The following is a 25,811-nucleotide window of genomic DNA, read 5'->3' as shown; positions in this document are numbered from 1 at the left end:
TCTCATTCAAGTGATAACACCAAACACTGGGGAAATTTAGCTGTCAAAAAATGTTGCATTTTGTTAATTATAATGTGCTAATTAATACTAGAAAAATGGATTGATGCATCTTGTAGATAAATGTTTACTGAATGCCCTCTCTGACTAGATACTGTCTATATCAACTTGAGTGAGGTAGACATAATTCTTCTCAACCTACAGATGAGGAAACTGAAGCCTAGAAAGGTTAAAGAAGCTGTTCATGGTTGTACCACTAGTTATTAGAGGATGCAGGATTCAAACCCAAGTCTCAGATTGCAAATTCCATGGACTTTCTGCTAGACTGCCATACTTGAGTTGAGAACAGCGTGTGGGTGATTCATTCTAGATGAAATCTCCTACAGGGGAAAAGGTTCTCAGTGGTCTGCATGAGAATATATTTTTATGGGAATGTACAGGTAGAGTTAGAAAAGTGAAATTGATTCAACTCTCTCCAAATACATTGTGAGTTAAATAGGCTTTTGTGAGCTATCCTGAAAAACAGCATTTGTGACATTGTATGTGAAAATGTTTTGGGATTTCTAAACGGCTGTCTTACAAATATTTGAAACAAAAACTATAGTATTTAGAAAAGGGATGGGGGTGCTGTCCATCTGGACATCTCTATGTTAACATTAGTTAACATCTCTTTATATAGAAGTCCCTAGGTATGTGTTTGGGTAACTGTGCTCTGTTTTTGAATTGTTCCTCATTAAATCATTACCTCTTTATATTTGCATCTCTTCAGAAAACTCTATTTGATACTCCCTCAAAGTGTCAGAGAATAGGATCTTACTCAACCTGAAAAAGTTACCATTTATCTTGCTATAGTATAAGAAAAGGAAATTTTTTCAAAGTTTACATGATCCTTGGGGGGATTTTTCCCTCTTTTTTTTTTTAACCTTTTAGGTTAAATAGCCCTAATCTTTTTTTAAAAATTGAGATATGATTTATATACCACAAAATTCCCTCTTATAAAGTATACAATTTAGTGGGCTTTATTTATTTATATTCACAAGGTTCTGTAACCATCACCACTATCTAATTCCAGAACATTTTCATCACCCTAAAAATAAATCCCATCCTCATTAGCAGTCAGTCCCTATTCCTTCTTTCCCCCAGCCCCTGGCAACCAATAATATACCTTCTCTATATATTTGCCTATTCTGGACATTTGATATTAATGGAATCATATAATATATGGCTTTTGTGTGTGAGTGACATCATTCATTTAACAATGTTTTCAAAGTTCATCCATGTTACAGCGTGTATCAGTGCTTCCTTTTTATGGCTGAATAATAATCTGGTATATGGATGTACCACATTTTGTTTATACATTTGTCAGTTCGTGGACATTGGGGTTGTTTCTACTTTTTTACTATAGTGAATAATGCTGCTATGAAAATTCTGTATCAAGTTTTTTTGAACATATGTTTTTGATTTTCTTGGGTATACACCTAGGTGTTGAATTGCTGTGTCATATGGTAAGTCTATGTTTAATATTTTGAATTACCGACAAATTGTTTTCCAACTTGCTTAAACTGTTTTATATTCCCACCAGCAATGTATGAGGGTTGCAGTTTCTCCATATTCTCATCAACACTTGTTCCTGTCTTTTTCATTATAGCCATTGTAGTGTGTAAGAAGTGGTATCTCATTGTTATTTTGATTTGCATTTCCCTTATATCTAAGGATGTTAAAGAACTTTTCATGTTCTTATTGTCTGTTTGTATACATAATTAATTCTTGTGCTTATTTTTTTACTGATTTGGAGACTTAAGTGGAGTTTTTGCATTAATGCTTTTAATAGAAGATCCTTATCTATGTTATATTGTGTACAAATCTTCCTTGACTTGAATAGGATTATGTTCCATCATAAGTTGGAAATGCATTTATTACACCTAACATACCGAACATCATGGCTTAGCATAGCTTACCTTTAACATGCTCAGCACTTATGTTAGCCTAGAGTCAGGCAAAATCATCTAACACGAAGTCTATTTTATAACAAAGTATTGGATATCACACGTAGTTTATTGAATACTGTATTGAAAGTGAAAAACAGAATGGCTTTAAATGTATTGGTTGTTTATACTCATGGTCACATGGCTGACCGTGAGCTGCCATTCCTTGCCACTGCCCAGCATCATGACAGTGTATCATACCAACATATTGCTAGCCTGAGAAAAGATAAAAATTCAAAGTGTGGTTTTTACAGGATGAAATTAAATAATCACTTTTGCACCATTGTCAGGTCGAAAAATTATAAGTTAAATCGTCATAAGTCAGGGACTGTCTACATAGTTCTTCAGAAAACTTAGTTTTAATCTGTGCTTTCAAAAGATGTCTTTCTTTTTATATGTGATAAATTTAAAGCTTTTCCTAGAACACTGATTTTCCAGCTGGGTCAGTAGAGCCCTGTGTTCTATGGAGATACCTTATGTTACCTCATCACCTGGACCACCTCTTTTACCAGCCAGAGCAGAGTTTCTAGAGGAACACAACAAAGAAGTAATGTTAATTATAGAAAATTATAGCAAGAAAGCAAAAATCAAAACAATGATATTTTTCATTACAGTCTCCTCAGTGTTAGACTATTCTAGAGTTTCTTATTTAAAGCAAGTATACAGGAAATAATTGAAAATCAACCACAGGTCTAGATTCTCAGATTAAATACTAGTCAATAGATAAATGAATTCTTTTCAAGAATCCATTTCTTAAGTGAGATATACAGGTGTTTCATTTAAAGAAGTAGGAAGATGCAAAACAAAGCATGTTTGCCTCTTTTCCTTCAAGTTCCTGCTGGCTATTGGTATATGCAGTAAGGGGGGGATTACTTGAAGAGAGGAATGTCACAGACAAATTAAAAATAATATTTCCTGGGGCACCTGGCTGGCTAAGTCAGTGGAACATGTGACTCTTGATCTCAAGGTCATGAGCTCAAGCCCCATGTTGGGTGTGGAGCCTACTTTAAAAAAAGAAAAAAGGGATTTCCTTTGGATTATTAAAAAAAAGCTCATAAATGAGGGGTTTAAAAAAAAGATTTTATTTATTTATTAGAGGGAGAGAGAATGTGAGAGAGTGTGAGAAGGAGCGCATTTTGAGGGGAGAGGGAGATGAAAGGGAGGAGCAGGCTGTCTTCTGGGCAGGGAGCCCAACATAGGGCTCCATCCCAAGACCCTGGTATCATGACCTGAGCTGAAGGCAAATGCTCAATTGACTGAGCCATCCAGGCACCCCTGTAAATGAGTTTTAAAGTAGACTTTCCCCCCCTTGCTGTTCTGAGCATGTAAAGTATATTACTAGGTGATGATGAATGAAATAGGATTATTTCCTTTGGAATATTATAGTTTAAAAGTACTGAGGTAGACAGGCAGTTAAAATAACATGAAGCAAGCTAAATTAGCCAGGAATGTTACAAACAGATATAATTGGAACTTCAGAAGAAAATTATGATCTATAATGTTATAGCATTTTCCATAGTGCATTTTTAAGCGTAGTGTGGAAGATTAGAAAGTAAATATTACTACCCCTGACACCCAGTAAAGTTCCTTTTAAAAAACACATACACACACAAAGCAAATAAATGTTTTCTTCCTTTTTAAAAAAGATTTTATTTATTTGACAGAGGGCAAGTACAAGTAGGGGGAAGAGCAGGCAGAGGGAGAAGAAGTGGGCTCCACCCTGAATGGGCAGCCTGATGTGGGGCTTGATCCCAGGACCCCAGGAGCATGACCTAAGCCAAAGGCAGATGCTTAATGACTGAGCCACCAGGCACTCCTAAATGTTCTTTTCTTTTTTTTTTTTAAGATTTTTATTTATTTAATCGAGAGAATGAGAGAGAGAGAGAGCATAAGAGGTAAGAGGGTCAGAGAAGCAGACTCCCCACCAAGCAGGGAGCCTGATGCAGGACTGAATCCCAGGACTCTAGGATCGTGACCTGAGATGAAGACAGTTGCTTACCCAACTGAGCCACCCAGGCTCCCCCTAAATGTTATTTTCAACATAAAAATTAATCACTTGGAGGAGACCTCTGGTTCTGTCAAGTTGGAGGAGCCCTATTCCTCCTAGGTCCTCTTTTACAACTAAAACTCCTTAGAAAAAAACGCATCAAACAAGTACAGGAACATTGTGAAAGATGGAAAGAAGAAGGGAGACTCCCTACAGACTTTGGGACTCAAGGAATGACACAAATAGTGAGTTCCTTGGTGGGGTTTTTTTTTATTGCTTTCCATATATCTTCGACAGGTCCTGTAAAAGCCTCCAACCTGAACCACCAATAGACACAGTGAATGAGGAAAGGGTAGCCTAACAAATAGTAAATTTTTTTGACGTACTCACCCTACTGTAGCCAAACACCATAGAAAATCCCCACCCTACTCCAAAGAAGCAAGTGGCAGTGCTTGAATTCCTCTACTCACTGATGTTGACTGTGCAGATCAAGGCCCTAACCTCCCATTGCCTGCCTAGCAAAAGCAGAGAGCACTTTGATTTTCCCCTGCTGGGTGGTTTTGGCAGGTTGAGCAGGAATCTGATCTTCCCATTCCCCCTCCCCATGCCACCACCTGCAGAAGGAGGTGATGATCTCACTAAGGTAGTGTCACTGCAGTCCAGGAGCCAGTTGAGTCTCCATCCCAATCTGGAAGCAGTGAAACTTACCAAGGTGCTGTGAGGCTGGGGTAGTCCCCACTAAACCTCCCCTTGCCCTCTGTCAGTTAGGAGCTGAGCTTACACCTTCACTTAAAATCAACAAGGCAGAGCAAGATGGTTGGAGGTGGGCTAGTCAACTCTGCTTCGCTTCTTTACTGATGTCATTGGGGCCCAGTGGGCAGCTGAGCCTCCCTGCCTCGCATCTGGCATCTACAAGGTAGAACCAAATGGTGGATGGCAGGGCTGGTTGGCACTCTACTTCCCCTTCTTCCCTTCCCTATTTGTTGGGCCCTTAAAGAAGCTGAGCTTTCCACTCTACCTTATAGCAGCAAAGCAGTACAAGTCAGCCCTCTGCTTTCTCCTTCCTATTGGCAGTGTGATTGAGCAGGTAGATGAGCTTGTACCCCTACTCAGAGGCAGTGTGATGGTGCAGCTTGGTGTCCCACTTCCATTGATACCAAAAATGGAGCTGAACTTCCATCTCAGTGCTGTTCAAAAAAGCAAGAGTAATTGTTCCACTTTTGCCAGGGTGGTGTCAGTGGGCCCAGCAGGAAGCTGAACATACACATTCACCTTGCTCTTATACTACATTTCGCCGAGTAGACTGCCTGCTAAGAAATGATGGCGCCTGGGTGGCTCAGTGGGTTAAAGCCTCTGCCTTCGGCTTGGATCATGATCCCAGAGTCCTGGGATCGAGCCCCTCATTGGGCTCTCTGCTCAGCGGGGAGCCTGCCTCCTCCTCCTCCTCTCTCTCTCTCTCTCTCTCTCTCTCTGCCTGCCTCTCTGCCTACTGGTGATCTCTGTCAAATAAATAAAATCTTTAAAAAATGATTAAACAGGATCCAGGTTTTCTCTCCAAAATTGTCCATTATACAGTTGAAGATCACTGTATTAGGAACCAGGAAAATGACAACATGAATCAGAAAAAAGTCAACCAACACAAAGATGCTTCAGATGTTGGAATTATCTGACAAGGATTTTAAAGCAGCCATCACAAAAATGCTTCCATGAGCAATCATAAACACATTTGAAACAAATTAAAAAATTATCTTAGAAAAGATATAAAACATAATATGGAAACTTTAGAACTGAAAGATACAGTAACTGAAATAAATTTACTTTATGGGCTTACTAGAAGAGTGGGGATAACAGGAAAGCGTAGTTTTGAAGATCGAGCAACAGAAATTACCTAATTTGAATGACAGAGGGGAAAAAATGAACTGATAAAAAAAAAAGAGCCCTAGGAGGCTGGGGAATTTTAACAAGAGATTTAACATCCATGTCACCATAGTCCAGAAAGTGGAGAAAAAGGGTGGGCCTGAAGAAATAATGGCCTAAACATGCCCAGTTTGACAAAAGACAAAATCTACAGATTCATGAAACTGAACCCCAAACAAGATAAACCCAAAGTAATCCAGGCCGAGGCACCTCAAAATCAAACCTTTGGAAATGAGAACTTGTTTAATGGGTTTGGAGTTTCAATTTTGCAAGATGAAAATGTTTTGGAGATTGATTACTCAATAGTGTCAATATATTTAACACACTGAACTGTACACTAAAAAGTGTTTAAGCTGGCAAGTTTTATGTTGTATTGTACCACAATTTTTTAAAAATTTGTAATTAAACTAAAAGCAAAGCAAAGAATCTTGAAAGCAGCTAAAGAGAAATGAACTATTACTTATAAGGGAACAATGATTCAAATGACAGCAGATACCACATTAGAAACTATGGAAGCCAGAAGCAAATGGCACCATTTTTCAAATGCTGAAAGAAAAGAACTGTCAACCCAGAATTCTGTACCCTCCGAAAATACTCTTCAGGAACGAAGGGTGTTCAAAACAGTCTCAAATTTGTCTATGTATTTGTCAGAGTCTTTTCAGACCCTCAAATAATTACTACAGATAGTTCTTCAAGGAAAAAAGTAATTTTAGAAGAAGGATCTGGAATATCAAGAATAAAGGAATAGTATGAACTATACAGTCTTTTCCAAAAAATAGAAGAGGAAACACTTCATAACTCACTTTATGAGGTCAGTATTACCCTGAAACAAAGACCTAAAGACTTTAGAAAAGAAGGCTATAGACCAGTATCCCTCAAGAGCATAAACATAGAATCCTCAACAAAATATTAGCAAAAGAAATCAAGCAATATATGAAAAGAACTATACACTGTGACCAAATGGATTTTATTCCAAGGATGTAAGACTGGTTCAGTATTCAAAAATCATTCAATATACTCCACCATATTAAAAAGGAAGAAAAATCACATCATGTTAATAGTGCAGAAAATGCATTAAACTGAATTAAACATAATAAAAGCACATCAAACTGAAACACCTGGGTGGCTCAGTCATGAAGCATCTGCCTTCAGCTCAGGTCATGATCCCAGGGTCCTGGGATCGAGCCCCACATTGGGCTCCCTACTCAGCAGGAAATCTGCCCCCCCCCCCGCTTGTGTTCCTCTCTTGCTGTCTGTCTGTCTCTCTCTCTGTCAAATAAATAAATAAGATTAAAAAAACTGATCGAACTAAGAATAAAAGGGAACTTCCTCAATTTGATAAATAACATTTACACACACAAAAAACCCCCACAAATAACATCATACTTAATGGTGAAAGACTGAATGCTTTCCTCTTAAAATCAGGAATAAGTCAAGGATGTCCATTCTTACCATGGCTATTCAGCCTAGTCCTGGAAATTCAAAAGGTAAAGGAACTAAAATATCTAATACAAGATAAAAATAAAGTGGAAGGACCCACCCAATTGTAAGCTTCAGTAATCAAAACACTTCAGTAATCAAAATTCTGTGGTATTGGTAAAAGGATAAACACATAGGGGCTCCTGGGTGTCTCAGTCAGGTTGGGGTGTCCAAGTCTTGAACTTAGCTCAGGTCTTGATATCAGGGTCATGAGTTCAATATAGAATGTGTAATTAGACCCATACAAGTACAGCCAGTTGATTTTTATCAAAGATGCAAAAGTAGTTCAATGGAAAAAGGATAGATGGCCTTTCCAACAGTGGTGCTTAGAGCAGTTACACATCCATGGGTAAAACAGTGCACCTCAACACACATTATACAGAAAATTATTCAAATGTGTCATGAGGGAATTAAGAGTATACTTACCTTTATGAGCAATGAGTAATGTATAGAATTGTTGAACCACAATATTGTACACCTGAAACTGATAGAACACTATATTAACTACACTGGATTTAACACATTTTTTTTTAGGTTTTGTTTATTGAGAAACAGATCACAAGTAGGCAGACGGCGGGGTGGGGGGAGCAGGTTCCCCGCTGAGGAGAGAGCCCAATGTGGGACTTGATCCCAGGATCCTCAGACCATGACCTGGGCCGAAGGCAGAGACTTAACCCACTGAGCCACCAGGTGCTCGATACTGGATTTAAAATTTTAAATGAAAAAAACTCCATCTGATAGAGAGACACACACCCAAAAACCCTGAAAAAGTATCATGGATTTAAATGTAAAATATAGAATTTTTAGAATTTTTTTAAAGATTTTATTTATTTATTTGACAGAGAGAGATTACATGTAGGCAGAGAGATAGGCAGAGAGAGAGAGGAGGAAGCAGGCTCCCCGCTGAGCAGAGAGCCCGATGTGGGACTCGATCCCAGGACTCTGGGACCATGACCCGAGCCGAAGGCAGCGGCCCAACCCACTGAGCCACCCAGGCACCCCTAGAATTTTTAGAATTTAGACCTAGAAGAAACTTTCAGGACTTTGGGCTAAATGAAGAAGTGTCTTAGACCAGACACTAAAAACAAAATCCATAAAAGGGGAAAAATTAGACTTTTCAGAACATTTGCTTTATGAAAACAACCCTATTAGGTCAATGAAAAGACAAGTTACAGATTGGGTAAAAATCTTTGCAGACTTGTATCTGAGATAGGGTTTGTATCTAAAATATGTAAAGAACTCTCTAAACTTAACAGTAACTTAGGCTGAACAATCCATTTAGAAATCTGACAAAAGAATGACATTTCAGTGAAGAGGATATATGGATTGCAGATAAGCATATGAAAAGATGTTAACATGGTTGGCTCTCAGGGAAATTAAAATTAAAATCATGATGAAGTATCAGTACACCCCTATTAGAACAGCCAAAATAAAGAATAGTGGCAATATCGAATGTTGATGAGGATCTGGACAGACCCGCTCTCTCATGCATTGCTAGTGGAAGTATAAAATGATGCAGCTTTTCTGGAAAAGAGAGTTCAGCTGTTTCTTTAAAAACTAAACATAAACTTACTGTATGACCCAACAGCCATACTCCTGGGCATCGATCCCAGAGAAATGAAAACAAATGTCCGCACAGAAGTCTGTACACAAATTTTCATAGCTCTGTTTGTAATATCCAAAACTTAGAAACCAAGTGTCATTCAGTGGGTGAATGGTTAAACAAGCTGTGGTACATCCACACTGGGATGCTACTCAGCAACTGAAAGGGATGGATTATTGATACATGCAGCAATTTGGATGAATCTCAAGTGAATTCATATTCCGTAAGTAATGTTAAATACCGTTTGATTCCATTAACATTCTTAAAATGACAAAATTGTAGAAATGGAAACAAGATCAGGCAACCACTGATCATGTTAGAAAGGGGCAGGGGACCTGTACCCCTGGGGCAAATAATACATTATATGTTAATAAAAAGAAAGGGGTCGGGGGGAGGTGGGTGTGATTATACAGGGGCAGCACACAAGATCCTGGTGGTGATGAACTATTCAGTATCTTTATAGTGGTGGTAGCTATAGGAGCCTATAATGTGATATATTTCATAGAACACACACGAGAACCTGTAAAACTAGTGAAATCTGAATAAGGTCTGGGCTTTGTACTAGTACAAATTTCCTGGTTTTGACAGGAAGTTATGTAAGATGTAATCACTGGGTTAAAGTTACATGTGGCCTCTTATTTTTTCCAACCTCCTATAAATCTGTAATCAATTGTAATCAATTTAAAAGATAAAAGAAGGAGTGCCTGGGTGGCTCAGTGGGTTAAGGCTCTGCCTTCAGCTCAGGTCATGATCTCGGAGTTCTGGGATCGAGCCCCACATCAGGCTCTCTGCTCAGCGGGGAGCCTGCTTCCCCCTCTCTCTCTCTCTGCCTGCATCTCTGCCTACTTGTGATCTCTTTCTCTCTGTCAAATAAATAAATAAAATCTTTTAAAAATTTTTTAAATAAAAATAAAGATAAAAAAGTCAGCACTAGATAAAATTCAATGTCTATTCTCAGTTAAAAACAGTAAAACAGGAATAAAAGGGCATGTCTTTAATGTTATTAAAAGCAGTCTCAGACCAAGAGCCAGCATCATGCTTGATGGGGACATATTTTTAAGTCAATCTCATTAAAACTTTGCCTGCTGTTTTCACCTCTCTTTTACACTCTAGAAAGAGTTTGCTAATGTAATTAGACAAAATCAGAGTATTCAAGAGAATAGTAAAAGATTACTGTTCATAAATGATATAATCATCTGCTTAGGTAATCTAAGGATGCCACTAAAAGGATTCTTTAAAACTACTGATAGTCTCATAAGGTGGTATTATACAAAATATATTCAGAAATCAACTAGTTAGAAATGGTAGGGGTACCTGGATGGCTCATTTGGTTAAGTGTCTGCCTTTGGCTCAGGTCATGATCGCAGAGTTCCAGAATGAAGAATTGCATCAGGCTCCTTGCTCAGCGGGGAGTCTGCCTCTCCCTCTGCCCCTCCCATTGCTCATGTTCTCTCTCTCTCTCTCTCCTCTCTCTCTCAAGTAAATAAATAAAATCTTTTAAAAATGGTAATGGAAAAAATCTTACTCAAAAGTTGTAAATTTGGGGATATTAACATAATCAAAGGGCAAGAAATAAATTTAAAAATTAGTTGCATTAGAAATTTGAACAAATTGAGAGAAAAGCTATGGTTCTTTAAATTACTTCAAATAAGATTTAAGGTTTATTTTTTTCTTGTTTATATTTAAGAATTGAAGGTAACCTGTCTTAAATGAACGTTCCCAGATTTTTAGTTTTTTAAAAATTTCTTAAGCTTCTTTTAGTTATTTTATAGTTTATCTGGACAATTAATACTACCAATTTTTAGTAAAATGCACTTATTAATAGTGTTTATGCTTAATACATGTGCAGCTAGGATTAATCATGGAGCTATAATTAGGAACTTTATCTTTTACTGTTTTTTCAGAAATAAATCTTGTTGCCAGGTTGTGTTTATACCTTTGGTAATTTTTAAATATGTATACACGTGTTTTTTTTAAATGAGTGAGTCATTTGGATTGTGCTTTTCTAAGTAAATTCAACTCCAAACTTGTCTAAAATGCTTTGTGTTAAGATCCAGTTGATACTGCACAAATAGGAATTTTGCTTGGATGTTAAACTCTGATTTATTGTGTATTTGAGCAGATCCCATTCTGTCTCAGCTTACTACTTGTAGGCTATTATTGCTGTCTTCTTTTTGTCCATAAGGGTCTTTATTTTTTTTTTAAGATTTTATTTATTTATTTGACAGAGATCACAAGTAGGTAGAGGGGGGGGGGGAAGCAGGCTCCTTGCAGAGCAGGGAGCCCAATGTGGGGCTCAATCCCAGGACCCTGGGGTCATGACCTGAGCTGAAGGCAGAGGCTTAACCCACTGAGCCATGCAGGTGCCCCCTAAGGGTCTTTAGAAGACTATATTACTTTAAGTGATTCAGTAACATGTTGGGTTCAGTTCAGCAGACATGCAAGCACCACTTATTCTACCAATGAGGAAACGAGATTCAGGTCATTTTGCCACAGTCACAACAAAAGCTTTGGCTTTGAAGCATATCATCATGGTATATCTGTTTTAGGTAGGAGGCCTTTAGTAAGCCCCTGGAAACCAGAAGAAATCATTAGACTTGTTCTTTAGACTCTTAAATTAGCTAAACCAATTAATGCATTAAAGAGTTATCTAGTACTCAGATTTTTTAGCTCTCAAAATGGAAGTGGACCCATTAGGATAAGAGACTCATCAGAATCCCCTCAAGTATTTGTATTCGTCATTTCCTCTGGCAAGGCGAGCAGGAGAAAAGGGAAACTAATACTGAACACCCAAGACAATGAACTTTACCACAACCTCCAACATAACTAGTATCCAAATCTTGTGGATTAGAAAACTTAGGCTCCTGTTAAGTAACTTGCCCAAAGTCACACCTATAATAAATGGCAAAGTCAGGTTTTGAAGCTTAATATGTCAGACTCCAAAGCCCATGATCTTTATACTGTGATTTTCCAGACTTGTCTAATCACAGGAATCATCTAAAGTACCTGTTTAAAAAATGAAATAGTACCATGGGGCTTCTGGGACTTCTGATTCAGTTTTGGATAAGGCCCCGTAATGTATCACTCCCAGGAATCTTAGGTGATTCTGATAATCAGACAGGTTTGGAAAATACTACCAACTCCATTAGAGTACTAAGAGCTGGGACTTATTGGTATTAGGAAGGTAGGAATAGGTTTGGGAGTATATAGAGGAGCTTTAAAAAAAAAAGTTGACAGTTTTCAAAACTGGTGGAATAGGAATAGTAAAGTTGGAGGCACCTTGCTGGCTCCGTCAGTGGAGCATGCAACCCTTGATCTTGTGGTTGTAAGTTTTGAGCCCCATGTTGGATATAGAAATTACTTAAATCTTAAAAGAATAGTAAAATTGGGTTGGAAAATTATAAAATTGCTTTAGGTTCCTTACTCTTCACAGAAAAACAATGTTTTATTCTCTTTATCTTCATTCTCTTTCAGGTAACAACATTTATATAATCATTCTTTGACATTAACCTTGTTTACACTTGGGTATGCAGGCACCACTGAAGGATATAGGTAAAACTGTATTTTGAATGCAGATAGGAAAGAAGAAATTAGAAATAACATAATGCTCAGGTCATGATCTCAGGGTTTTGAGATTGAGCCTGCATTCTTGAGCTCTGCCCTGGGGTGTGGACCCTGATTGAGATTCTTTTTTTTTTTTTAATATTTATTTATTTGACAGAGATCACAAGAGAGAGGCAAACAGAGAGAGAAGAGGAAGCAGGCTCCCTGCTGAGCAGAGAGGCCGATGCGGGGCTCGATCCCAGGACCCTGGGATCATGACCTGAGCCGAAGGCAGAGGCTTTAACCCACTGAGCCACCCAGGCACCCCCCTGCTTGAGATTCTGTCCTTCCCTTTGTGTGTCGCCATGCATGTGTGTGCATGCACCTACACAAACACACACACTCTCTCCTAAAAAAGAAAAAAGAAAAAACATAAAAACAGCTTGAAGCACAGAATCATTAATTTCCTCAGGCGTGAAAACCCTAGAAAATCTTTAATAACTTTAATCCTTAAAGTTTAAGATTATAACATTCTCAAGCTGGAAGAGCTCTTAGATAACCACATATTTTATGCATGAAGAAACCACAACTCAAGAGAGGCTTAAGGACTTGCCCACAGTCCTGTGGCAAACTTGCAAATCCATGCTGCCCAAGGTTCCATCTAACTCTTATGGATTGCAGATAAGTATTAGAAAGTAGTGACTTTTCCACAGTCACACTGCTTTTTAGAAATAAATTTACTGGCAAATCATGTTTACCTTATATTCCCTACTTTGTTTATCTAATTTTACGGTTTCTTCCTTCTTTAAATGCCTGATTGAGAGTGTGAATATATTCAGAAGGATTGCTTTTAGGAGATTATGCAATTTGAAACACTATGTCTGAACAAGAATATGTTAGAAAAATGAACCATTACCCTCTTAGAGTAGTGTATTTAACAAATGGACATTTTCAGAACATGTTCTGTTATGGAGGACTCTAGCTTCTCTACTTTTGATTACAAAATTTTAGAAAATGAACAAAGGTAGATGTCTATACATGAATTCTAACAGCATTTCTGTGTAGGAGTATGAGCTTTGGATTCAGACATGGATTCGGTTATCTTATCTGCAAACCTAATAGCTCTGTGATCTTGGAAAAATTACTCAGTTTTTTCTTCCCTGCTATATATAATAACACACCTCATGGTTTATTAATGATTAATTGGGATTAAATTAAAGAATATATGTAACATGGCTAACCCTGTATTTTGAACAAAATAAGCATTGCATAAGTGATGGCTGTGGTTATTAGTTCCTTGAGCTAGTGGGGTTTTTATAAAAATATTAATTTCTGAATGAGTGCTTTATTTCTTTTTTCATGTTCTTTATCATGATCAGAAAATATGATCTGTACAGCTCCTGCTTTGAAGACTTGGATTTACTTTATGGTCTAGACATACTCTTTATAATTTTTCATAGATACAGGGAAAGAACCCATATTCTTTTCACATTATAAATTCAATATCTACCTGATCTAGTATAAATTACTTCACATGCTTTGTCCTTATTTCATTCATCGTGCTGATACTAGTGTACTTAAGTTTCCCTTTCTGTTTTGTGTTTGTTCATTTCATGTTATAGTCCCCAAAACATCTTTTGTGTTTTGTGGTTAGTCTATGATTAAATGTTTTTAATGGCTTTTTTGGAAAAATAACATGTTAATTGTAGAAGATCTGAAAAATAGTGAAACATAGAAGGAAAAAAATTTTTACTCTAAGAAATATCATTATTAAAAGATTTAAATGTGACCAAGAGTGGGAGTTTTAGATTCAGACTTGGGTTTGAATTTAGGCCCTGTTTATTAGACTTAAGCACAATATTAGACTCTTTTATTTACTTGACAAATATTTATTGAGCACCTACTTTGTGCCAGGCATTTTGCTAGGGGCTGAGGATATAGTGCTTAAAAAGATTGACATACCCATCTTGGCTTAATTTCCTCATTTGTAAATTAGTGATAAGGCCTCACAGAGTTGTTAGAGGCATCAAAGATGATCTATAGTACTTAACACTTGCCTGGTATGTGGTAATTGCTTAGTAAGTGATAGCAATTATTGTCACTATATGTATTAAGTACTAATTACATTTTTAGTCCAAATCAGATGACCTTTTTAATTGGCTTTAGGTTTTTGCCTCTCATTTTATTTTTGGCCTTAATATTACAAACTTTCTTTTTCTTTATGCTTTTCTAGTCTTAACCTGTTTTGCGTTTCTTTTCAAAGCAGTAAATAATTGTATGGGCTTTTTAACCTTTTAAAAAATATAACCTATGACTCTTGAAGTTTTTAATATCAAGTATTTCAAACACATAGTACAGAATAATATAGAGAGAATAGTATAATGAACTACCATATTCCCATTACCCAGCCTCAAAGATTGTCAACTCATAGCCAATCTTGTTTTATCTGTACTCTCCTCATTCCCATACATACATTCTTTCCCCAACCCTCCAGTGGATTATTTTGAAGCTAATCCTAGATACATATATTCAGATGTAAATATTTCATTTATATTTCTTAAAGGATGAAGACTTAAAAACACATAACCACCATAACATCATCTCTCATAAAAATGTCAATAATTCTGTAATAGCATCAAATTCCAGTAAAACACTTTATTTATATTAGATACTTTAAACTTTATATTATTTCTTTTGAAATGATTTCTATTACCTTAAGTTTTTAATTCTTTGTGGTTTGTTTCTTTTTTTCTTCTGACATATGGGTTTTTTTGTTTGAGGAGGTTATGAAATACTAAAGAAAGAATTACAGAGCTAGAAAGACCTGGGTTTGAGTTTCGCTCTTGCCATTCACTAACTTTGCTGAGCCTTGGTTTCCTCATCTGTAAAATAGGGGTGATTATACCTACCTCATGTTCTTAAGGTTGAGTGTGATGCTGTCAAAAAGTAATTTTTATAGCCTTTGCAAGTTAATATCTTTTCTAGTGATTTGGACTGCAATAAATAAATACAAGTTTTGGTTATCATACGGTTTCTCAAAACGTTCCAAAATTTATATTTATTAGCTAACTACAAAAATAGTGGTTTTTAAATAATCCTTTTAGGAAAAAGAGAATTGAGAATCTTTTCTCCCTTCTTCCACTACCTCTTCTATTTGGGTCTACATTAATTTAGGCTGAGATTACAAATCTTACCTTTAACTTCCTAAGTTTTGTATTGTTTATATACTTACATCAACTATTTACTCTTCGTTATTGACCCTTTCTCCATTAATGGGGTTAATTATTTTATTCATTTGTTTGTAGATACTAGGTTGATTTCAGTATACGTCACCTGTTCTTCCCTACCTCAGTATTCTTAAGTTCTTATTTTGATTCTCTTTCAATGGTCTAGGACATACCTTTGAACAATTTATGAAAAAAAGATACTACCAGGATGGTGAACTTTTATAAGACTTTGCTGATCTAAGAATAATTTCCTGTGACCTTTGTACATGAAAAACTAGGACAAGGTATACATTTCTTAGATCATAACTTTTCCCTTTCAACTCTCTGTAAGTCATTACTTCATTGTCTTCTGGCATTTTATTGTTGCAGAGGAAAAATCTGAGGTCATTCTGATTTTAGTTCCTTTTGAAAATAACCTATTTTTTTCTGCTTGTATGCTTATAGGATTATATCTTTATCCTTGAAATTTAAAAACATTTGCCAGGACATGTCTTGGTGTTGATGATCTCTGTTGAACCTTCTCAGTCTCCAGTCTCAGGTATTTTTTTTTTCAGAACTGGAAAGTTTTCTTATACTTTTGATTGATTAAAATGCTCTGTTTTTTTTTTCTTTAGGAACATCTGTTATTCATAGATTATTTCTGTGTCTGTCCTCCATAGTTTTTTAATCTTTTCTTTCATTTTTTTTTCATTTATTCAAGTTTGTCCTCTGTGGCATGATTCCGTTTTCTGCAGTGTCAATTCTAATATTTGCTATTCACAATGCAGATTTAATTTTGGCTACTGTGTTTTCATTTCTTTATTCTTACCTCAACATATTCCTGTTTCATAAGCAGAATTCCCCTTAGGGGTACACTCCAAAAAAACATAAGGTGGATTCAGGCCTAAAATTCTTAATCCTGTCTGTTTTCTGAGGCCACAATCATAGGACCATACAGGCAAAAAAAGCTTCTGAAAGGGTCCTCTAAAACTTAAAAACATAGATATAACCAGAGGTCATTTCTACCCTAGTCTAGAAAATAGAACAGTCTTGAGTACTAGCAGGCCTTTAGTTGCTTGAGGAATAGCAAAGCAACCCATAAGGGCAACTTAACTAGAAGTAATGGATTTTTCCTATTATATCGATTATACTTTTTCCTCATTATAAAAATAAAAAATAATAAATGCATGTAATTTTGAAAATACAAGAAGAAAATCCTATGACCCAGGTAACTGCTGATAAGATTTGATATATGTTTTGCCAGTTACATGCACACATGTTGGGGGGGCACAAAATTGGGTCATGCTATATAGTTTTGTATCCTTTTTAATTTAATATATTACAAGCATATTTTTGCATCATTAATTTTTTGAGGCCCTTATTTAACCATTGCATAGTATTCCTACATATGAATAGATGTGTTATGATTTATTTAACCAGTCCCCTGTTGGTCATTTAGATTGTTTTCTATTTTTCAGTATAATGAGTATGATGAATATCACTGTACATAAGTCTTTATGCACATCTCTGATATTTCCTTAGGATAAATGAGGAGCTGATTCTTAATCCTGTCATATTGGTAAGGATTATATACATTCCTTATTAAGAATATAAAATGCTTGTTTCTTATTGTTTCAATGTGATTGCATAGAAGATTCTTTGGATTCTGAACAATTTGATGGTATCTGAACTAAAATTCAAGAGAGGTTTCTCATGCCTCATCCTCAGCAGCTTCATGGGACTCCTATATACTTTGGGCAGGAGAACCACTGCTGATTTCAGGGAGTTTGGAAGGCAAATATACTTGTGGGAACTTGAGGGTGGTTGAAAAAAAAAAATACAGTCCTTGCTCATTCCTACAGCCTGGTCTCCAAATTAGTACACCAGGCCTCTGGACCCTTTCTTTTCCTCCTCCTTTCCTGTTATTTCAGGCTCTTATTCTCTGTGAGGAATTCTTTTCTCCCAGTGTTCATATGTATATTTCATTTCTGCCTAGGAAGATGTCAGTAGATGTTATTTCCTAGTAATCTCAAGGTAGCATATCGTCAGTCACAGATAATTTTTTTAGTTCTAGTGTACTTGTACATGATGATCTCCTGCTGGACTCAAAGCATTTTTTTAACGTATTTTATATTTTCTTCAAAGATATCAAACAGCAACCTGGAAATGTACATTGTTGTAACATACCATTCCAACAAAACAATCTGTTAAATAAAGTTGCTTAAAATGAAATTTTTATTTAGTAAAATAGTCTTATTTTTATCATTTGAGAATTTCCCTTAAAATACTTGCAAATACTCTAGAAATCATGAAATCTTGTTTCAGAATTACTGGTTTGAATTGTTCATCCTTTTTAAACCAGAAAGATGATTTTAGTGATAATCTCATACCAGAACCTTAGAAGTTATTTTGAAAACAATTCCTGCTGAAATGCAAGCTAACAGTCTCCTTTGTCTGATTTGTTCTGATGAGATCCATATTGTACGTTATTCTTATTTTTGACTTTTACACATTTCAGACTAAGAGAGTAAAGCATGATTAGCATTTCCTAACCTTTTCCAGTATTTCACATAATATTTGCATATGTACAATCTGCCAAGCTCTGCAGTTTTTTGGCTGGAAGGCATAATGGTGGGATGAGAGAGGATAAATACATTTGCCTCACTTTTAAACTATTCTTTTTCGTCTGTACTCATTCTTTGGCCACATTGTATAAAAATATACTACACTTATGAATGATCTCTTTCACCCTGCGTGGTGGGCAATTGGCTGTATTAAGTAGCAGAACAAGTATCTCAGCACTCTCCTGTACTTCTTTATTGCATTATGTCTTTAGAAGTTAACTGTAGAAATGTATATATTACACAATTCAGGCAAAAGAGAGGGGACAGAAAGTAGTATTTACTGAGCATCTGGTGTCCCTTGGTAGGTCCATTTAAGTACAACATCCCTGTGAAGTAGGTATTATATGCATCTTACAGATGAAGAGACTGAGGCTCAAAATGTTGAGTAACTTACCCAAGGTCAGGTAACTGTAGCAGTAAGTGACAGAGCTGGGGTTTAAACCTGATACTAGTGACATGCAGATCACATGGTTTTTTCTGTTTCTTTAAGTTAAATAAGTAAGTTTTCTTATTTAATAGGTACTGTTCCTTGAACTTTAGAAACTATAGAAGTTGCATATTGAGTCGGACTAATGGCCCATGTAACCTAATCTCTAGTGAAGCTCAGGGTCATTTTTCAAAAAGGAAACTTACTAGCTGCATGAGTAATTATGCTCATTTCTAACAGGTAATATTTGAATCATTGTTTTGATGAAACAATACAAAAGGTTTTTTGAAGTAAAAGTGCTTTTTAAAGTAGTTTTTTTAAAGCCTCACCAATATGTAGGATAATGTTGGCTTTTATAGTTTTCTTAAATTGTCCAAAATTTTCAAAATTTCCTAAACTCAGAAAGGAAGTCGATATTTTTGCAAAAGTTAAGAGCATAAACTACCTTTAGATCATGTTTCACTTCATTTTTTTTTCAGATGGCTTTGTTAGTATATTACTGTTAATTGGCTGGGTGAATTGTTTAGAAAAGAAATACAAGATTTGTGGATTACATGAAGATAGAAATAGCAAAGAGGCTGATTAGCAGATTCAGAATCCTTTTCATAGAGGCTGTAGCAATCCTATAGAGGATCAGAACTAGAAAGAGATGAGTCAGAAACTTAGAATTTAAGGCTTTATTCATGAGACTAAGTGTACCAACAAGTACACAGGGCTTAGTTGCAGTATAAAGAAGACTAGGATTTAACCAATAGAAAATTTCATATGCCTCAGCAATGTGTTTTGGGCATTTCAAAAACAATGCATATGTGAACTGCATTAATATAAGTTTATTATCTAGGACAAGGGAGGTGATAAGCTCTTTACTCTGCATTGGTCATATCAAGGCTGGAATATTAATTGAATGTAGTTCTATATACGACCCTTTAAGATGGATTGGGTGCATGCTCAGAAAAGAAGGTGGTCTCATCTATCTGAAAGGAATGTTTGAAGGAACTTGAGTTGCCTAGTAAAAACAGATTCAGGATGGTTTACAGTCACAGTTGTAGATTTACTTCCTGTTATTTTGCAGATATAATACAGGCAAGTTAGTCATGTATCAGTAATCCTATTAAAGGGAGTTTGTAGCTGAGGAAAATTACTATATAATGAAGAATTTTATCTAGGCTTCCTGGTGAGGTAGTACATTCTTGTCCTGATAGTATTTAAATCTAGGTGAGAATGGCAAAGAAAGAATTGAGGCATATGATTTTTATTTGGAACAAAAGACTTTCAAGATCCCTTACCAATCATAAATGTTTTGATTCTCAGATTAAAAAGACTTTATGGAGTATTTTATCCTCATAAAGCTACCTCACCTTAGTAATAATAATTTGTATTGGTATAGCACTTTATGGTTTATAAAGTACTTTCTTATAAGTTATCTCAGTTTTAAATCTAACATTAACCCTTTAGGTGAACAGGGCAATTATCCTCATTGTGAACAGATAAGATAATAGGCTAAGAGACAGTCTGAATTGCCCATAATAATAAAGCTTCTAAGTGGCAAACCTAGGACTCTATCCCTTGTCTACCATTCCAAGTTTAGTGTTGTTTCTACTATAACAGTTGGCCTTAAAAGTAAGTTATAGGTCGTAATTCTTGCTTTGTTGCATTGAAAATTGCAAGGAGCAGATGGTTCTCAAATTATACTCCCATGGAAAGTGTAATTGTAGCTCAGTTAGATGAAGGGTTCTAAAAGTTAAATAATTGGGAGCCATTTAGCAGATCTTTGTTATAGAAAGAGAACTCTGTGTACAATTAATGAGAAAATCAGTTTGTGCTGCTGGATGAATGATGGTACCATTCACTAAGATAGCAAGTATAGAAGTAGCAGATATGTGAGCCATAAATGGGGTGACTAAATTTTGTGTGTAATTAAAATGGCTACCATTGGTTGTTCATATTAAGCATCAGGCACTGTGATTAGAGTTCTACATCACTTATCTCACTTAGTCTTTACCACAACTCTCTGAAGATGAGACTTTTTCATCTCTACTTCTCATGTGAAGAAACTACAGCTTAGTTTGAATAACTTGTCCAAGGCTTCATGCTTAGTTTAAGAGTAGAAATTTCAGTCTAGGTGTCTGACTCCAAAGCTAGTGTTCTTAAGAGCTACTTTAAGGTTTGTCTGTGATGTTTGGAGAAAAATGATCAGTTCAATTGAATTAAATGGTTGTGGCTTTTGGGAGAAAGATGTCTCCTGGAGTTATCTGAGTCCTTACCGTAGAGTGGGCAATACTATAGCCTCTGAAAGTGTCTTAGGATAATAAAGATTTTATACCTTCCTCCCCTTTACTGCATTTTAGCACCATTTTTGTGCTTTGTAATATTGTATAGGCATTCCCTAACCTAGAAACATACTCTTTGAGTGTTTGAAAATGAAAGGTACTCTTTTTATAAGTCAGTGGATCTGTAAGATCCTCTAGGATAGATTTCTAGGTTGGGGGCCATGTTTTATTAACCATTCATGTACACCTTGGTGCCTAGAACATAGCATGAATGAAAGAAATGGGTGGATGAATGGATGGATAAATAAGGATTTGGAGAGTAGAGAGAGTTCAAATTCAGAGCATCTGCCTCATGTGTGATGTAGGGTAATGGGTGGGCTGCCTTTTATTTCTCAATTGATAGTGCTCCAAAGATGGTTAGCTTAGATCCTTCTACATTTATTGAATTGACAAGTGATCAGGGGCATTTACACCTTTTTCCATTGAAGTAACTAGGGAAGACCCTATGTTCCTGACTTCTGGTTTTGTTTTGTTTTGTTATTAATTGCACAAATATCCATTGTAGACACATTAGAAAATTCAAATATGCAAAAACAAACATATTTTAAATTGTCTAAAATTCTACCACTCAGAAATAGCCACTGTTAACATTTTGGTGTATATCCTTCCAGAGTTTTTCCCATGCAAATATATACATTGAAATATGTATATATTTATTTAAAATGGGATCATTACAATCCATATTTTTTGTAAACTGCTTTTTCACTTATTACATGTGACTGTCTTTCCATGTCAATAAATTTACATCTTTATTATCATTTTTAATGACTGTATAGTATTCCATTATATGGATGTACCATCATATATTTAACTAGTTCTCTATTGTTAAGAATTTAGGTTTCCAATTTGGAGTTCTTTTTGGAAAAAGTTATGGTGAGCATTCTTGTATGTACATCTTTGCACACTTGTTTTAATACAGACTTAGATTACCTTCCTGAAAGGTTGTGCTGATTTATACTTTCTCCAGCAGTATATCCTGAGTGCTCTTTTCCTCATACTCATATTAGTGCTGGGTATTATTTTTTCTGTTAATCATTACCAGTTTGAAAGGCAAAGTTATCTTTCGGTTAAATGCATTTATTTGATTAGTACTAAGGCTGAACTCTTTTTTTCCTTATTGCTCATTTCTGTTGAGGTTCATCATTTTTTCTTACAGGTTTGTAAAACAAAGTTCTTTATGTATTGAGAATACCAACCCTTTGTCATATGTTGCTTTTTTTGTAATCAATTTGTCTTATCTTTTTCGTGTCTGACAGATGACATTTTAAACTTCTATCAATTCAAATGTCATTTTTTCCTTTATGATTTCCACCCTCCTTACCCCATAAGTATTATTTACCTATATTTTCTTCTAATATTTGTATAATTTTGTTTTTGACATTTAAATGTTTTATGCACCTGGAATCGATTTTGATATAGAAATCTAGCTTACTTTCCCCCCAAAATAATCAGTTGCCCTGATTAATCAATGGAGTTGGAATTTAGAGTATCTTCTGCCAAAGAAAGTATTGTAAATGATGTTCAGTGAGGTTTGAATGACACCATTTGTAATGCATTTAACTATTAAAATAACCTCAAGGGCTCACCTGGAAAGGTAATCATCATTTATTATATCATTTTCATGGAAAAAGTTAACTTTTAAAGCACAACCTGTTGCATACTGGCAACTACATACTTATATGGTGGTTTGGTACTTCATTAGAACCCTGTAGGGGTAAAAATATTCCTATGTGATTTTGTTTTGTCTGCCTTCATTTAACTAACTGATCTGAGATCTGTGTTGGTAACTTTCTACTTGCTATGCTTTTCACAGAATGGACAGCAAATTATGGATGAACCTATGGGAGAGGAGGAGATTAATCCACAAACTGTAAGTAAAATATCGTATCATAAAGGATTATACATAAATCAGATACCATATAGTTTAAGGATTCTTATTTTTCAACCAAGCAAAGTAATGATCTTATGGTATTAGAAACTTGTTGATGCTTTCACATTAATTTTACCAAAATACAGTCTTGAATATGCTAGTGCCATTTTTAAAAACTTATTAATAGGACTGATTTTAAAAGAATGACACAACAAATTGCTTTATATTGTTGAAAGTTTTTCATTGGTACCTTAAAGCTTATTTTTATAAGACTTCATTGACTTACTTGAGAGAGAACATGAGTGTGGGGTGGGGAAGGAGAGGGATAAGCAGACTCCCTACTGAGCAGGTAGCCCCATGAGGGGCTCAATCCCAGAACCCTGGGATCATGACCTGAGCCAAAGACATATCCTTAATGAACAGAGCCACCCTGGTGCCCCCTTAAATCTTTTTTTTTTTAATGAAACTAAACTTTGATTTCTTAGAGACAAAAATATAAAAATGTGATACTTATAGAACTATTCAACATAGAAGATGAATGGTCACCATTTCCTCATCTTGTTTTTTTATTCCCTTTTAAGTCCCTAGCACCTAGACCAGAGACTGGCACATAATAAGTACTCATTAAATATTACATAAATGAATTAATAAATGTTCCTACCTTTAAGATAACCATTGTTACCAGCGCAGTTAGTATCTTCATTTTTTTTTGCACATAAGATAGTTATTACTGATATTTATAAAATACATATATTCTCCAATTTGCTCTTTTCACTTACTAAGTCTGGAACTTTTTTTTTATCATAATACATACAGATCTTCTTTTTAAATTGTTGCATGATGTTCTATTTTTTTTTTAAGGTTTTATTTATTTATTTGACAGAGAGAGATCACAAGCAGGCAGAGAGGCAGGCAGAGAGAGAGGGAAGCAGGCTCCCTGCTGAGCAGAGAGCCCGATGTGGGACTTGATCCCAGGACCCCGAGATCATGACCTGAGCCGAAGGCAGCGGCTTAACCCACTGAGCCACGCAGGCGCCCCTGATATTCTATTTTTTTGGATTTTATTTATTTGAGAGAGAGCAGGGGAAGGGAGTGGGGAGGAGCAGAGGGAGAGGGACCAGCAGACTCCATGCTGAGCATGGAGCCCCATGTGGGGCTTCATCTCAGGACCCTGAGGTCATGATCTGAGCCGAAACCAAGAGTCGGACACTTAACCAGCTGAGCCATCCAGGCACCCCCGTTGCATGATGCTCTGTGTTTTATGCATGTCCTGCACTTAATGGAATTTTCCTCCTATTTATTTTTGTGAACTTGGGTTTCAGTAGGATATAGTCTTAGAAAAGGATGTGCTAGAACAAAGGATATGAACATTTAAATCTCAATAGACATAGGAGCGCCTGCCTGGCTCAGTCGGAAGAGCATGCAACTCTTAATCTCGAGATCATGAGTTCAAGCCCCACATTGGGTATAGAGATTACTTAAGTAAATATTTTTTTAAAAAATAAATAAATCTCAGTAGACATTGCCAAATTGCTGTCTAAACCAAAAGGGTTGTAAAAATATTACTGTATGAGAGTACCTGTTCAACCACACCCTATTCAACACTGGGTATTATTAGAAATTATTTTTCATTTGAGCCACTCTAAATAAATAATACTTTCTCATTTCACTTTGCATCTCATTTGATTATTACTGAAGTTGCATATTCATGTATTATTGGCCTTTATGTTTTTGATTGCTTATCTCATTATAGTCTACGTGATCATATATATTCTGGATATTTACTCCACGTCTTTACTGTATCTTGCAAATATTTTCTCCCTGTTTTTTTTTTAACATTGATTATGTTGTTCTTCGTTGTATGTATACAGAAGTTTTCATTTTTAAATGATCATATCTGGCTTCTGGGTTTTGTGTTTTGGTTAGAAGATCTTTCCCTTTCACAGACCTGTGCCCCTGGGGCTAATAATACATTATATTTTAATGAAAAATTTAAAAAAATTTTAAAAAGAAGATCTTTCCCTGCACCAAGGTTATAAAAATAACCCTTTATCTTTTCATCTACCACCTCTCTGATTTTGTGTTTTACATTTAGATCTGTGGTCTACTTGAAATTGTAGTACACATTATGACATAGAACTCTAACTTTTTCCAAATACCCTGTTGTCCTAATCCCTTACTCACTGAACAAATAAAACCTATTCAACTTACTTGAGATTTCTCTTTTACCATATATAAATTGCTATATTCTCCTTGTATTGGATTTCTAGGGCTTCCCTAATAAAATACCACAAACTGGGTGGCTTAAAATAATAAAAATTTATTCTCTCACAGTCGGGAGGACACTAGAATGAATCTATGTGTCAACAGAGCCATGCTCTTTGAAGGCTCAGAGAGGGGATCTTTCCTTGCTTTTTCCAGCTTCTGGTGACTGCCAGTAGTTCTTGGGATTCCTTAGCCCTATCACTCCATTCTTAACTTCCATTGTCACATAGCATTTTCCCTATGTGTATCCCATGTTTAAATTCCTTCTTCCCATAAGAATGCCAGTCATTGGATTAGGGCCCACCTTAGTCCAGTATGACTTTATCTTAATATTATTGAATCTACAAAGACCCTGTGTTCAAAAAAGATCACATTCACAGGTACTGGGATTAGAAATTGAACATATCTTTTTGGAAGACACAGTTCAACCCATAGCATCTCTGAATGTCCTGACTTCGCATACATTTTCAATTACTTTATTTTTATCATATGTTTTATGTATATGTCAAGGCAAGCCATCCCACCTTTTTTATTTCTTCCCAAAATTGTGGTCTTACGCATCTTCCAGATAAACTTTA

The 25,811-nt window shown here is 35.8% G+C and overlaps 1 protein-coding gene across 6 annotated transcripts in view; it reads left to right on the top strand.

Annotated features, from left to right (window-relative positions):
- Window positions 1–25,811, top strand: part of RPS6KA3 (ribosomal protein S6 kinase A3) — a 111,792-nt gene that overhangs the window by 8,494 nt on the left and 77,487 nt on the right. For 2 of the 6 annotated variants that reach the window (XM_045089390.1, XM_045089391.1), the window contains one exon: window positions 22,912–22,968. In XM_045089390.1, coding sequence (XP_044945325.1) covers window positions 22,912–22,968 — 57 coding nt within the window. Of the gene's footprint in view, window positions 1–15,904; window positions 16,023–16,182; window positions 16,277–17,195; window positions 17,297–22,911; window positions 22,969–25,811 lie in introns of those variants that run through there. The other 4 variants (XM_045089393.1, XM_045089392.1, XM_045089394.1 and 1 more) reach the window with 4 other exon arrangements.

This window comes from Mustela putorius, unplaced genomic scaffold, assembly GCF_011764305.1.
Source record: "Mustela putorius furo isolate JIRA1106 unplaced genomic scaffold, ASM1176430v1.1 tig00003836_pilon_pilon_pilon, whole genome shotgun sequence".
NCBI lineage: Eukaryota > Metazoa > Chordata > Mammalia > Carnivora > Mustelidae > Mustela > Mustela putorius.
The sequence above is the reverse complement of the archived record's forward strand: the minus strand, read 5'-3'. Positions and strand labels throughout refer to the sequence as shown.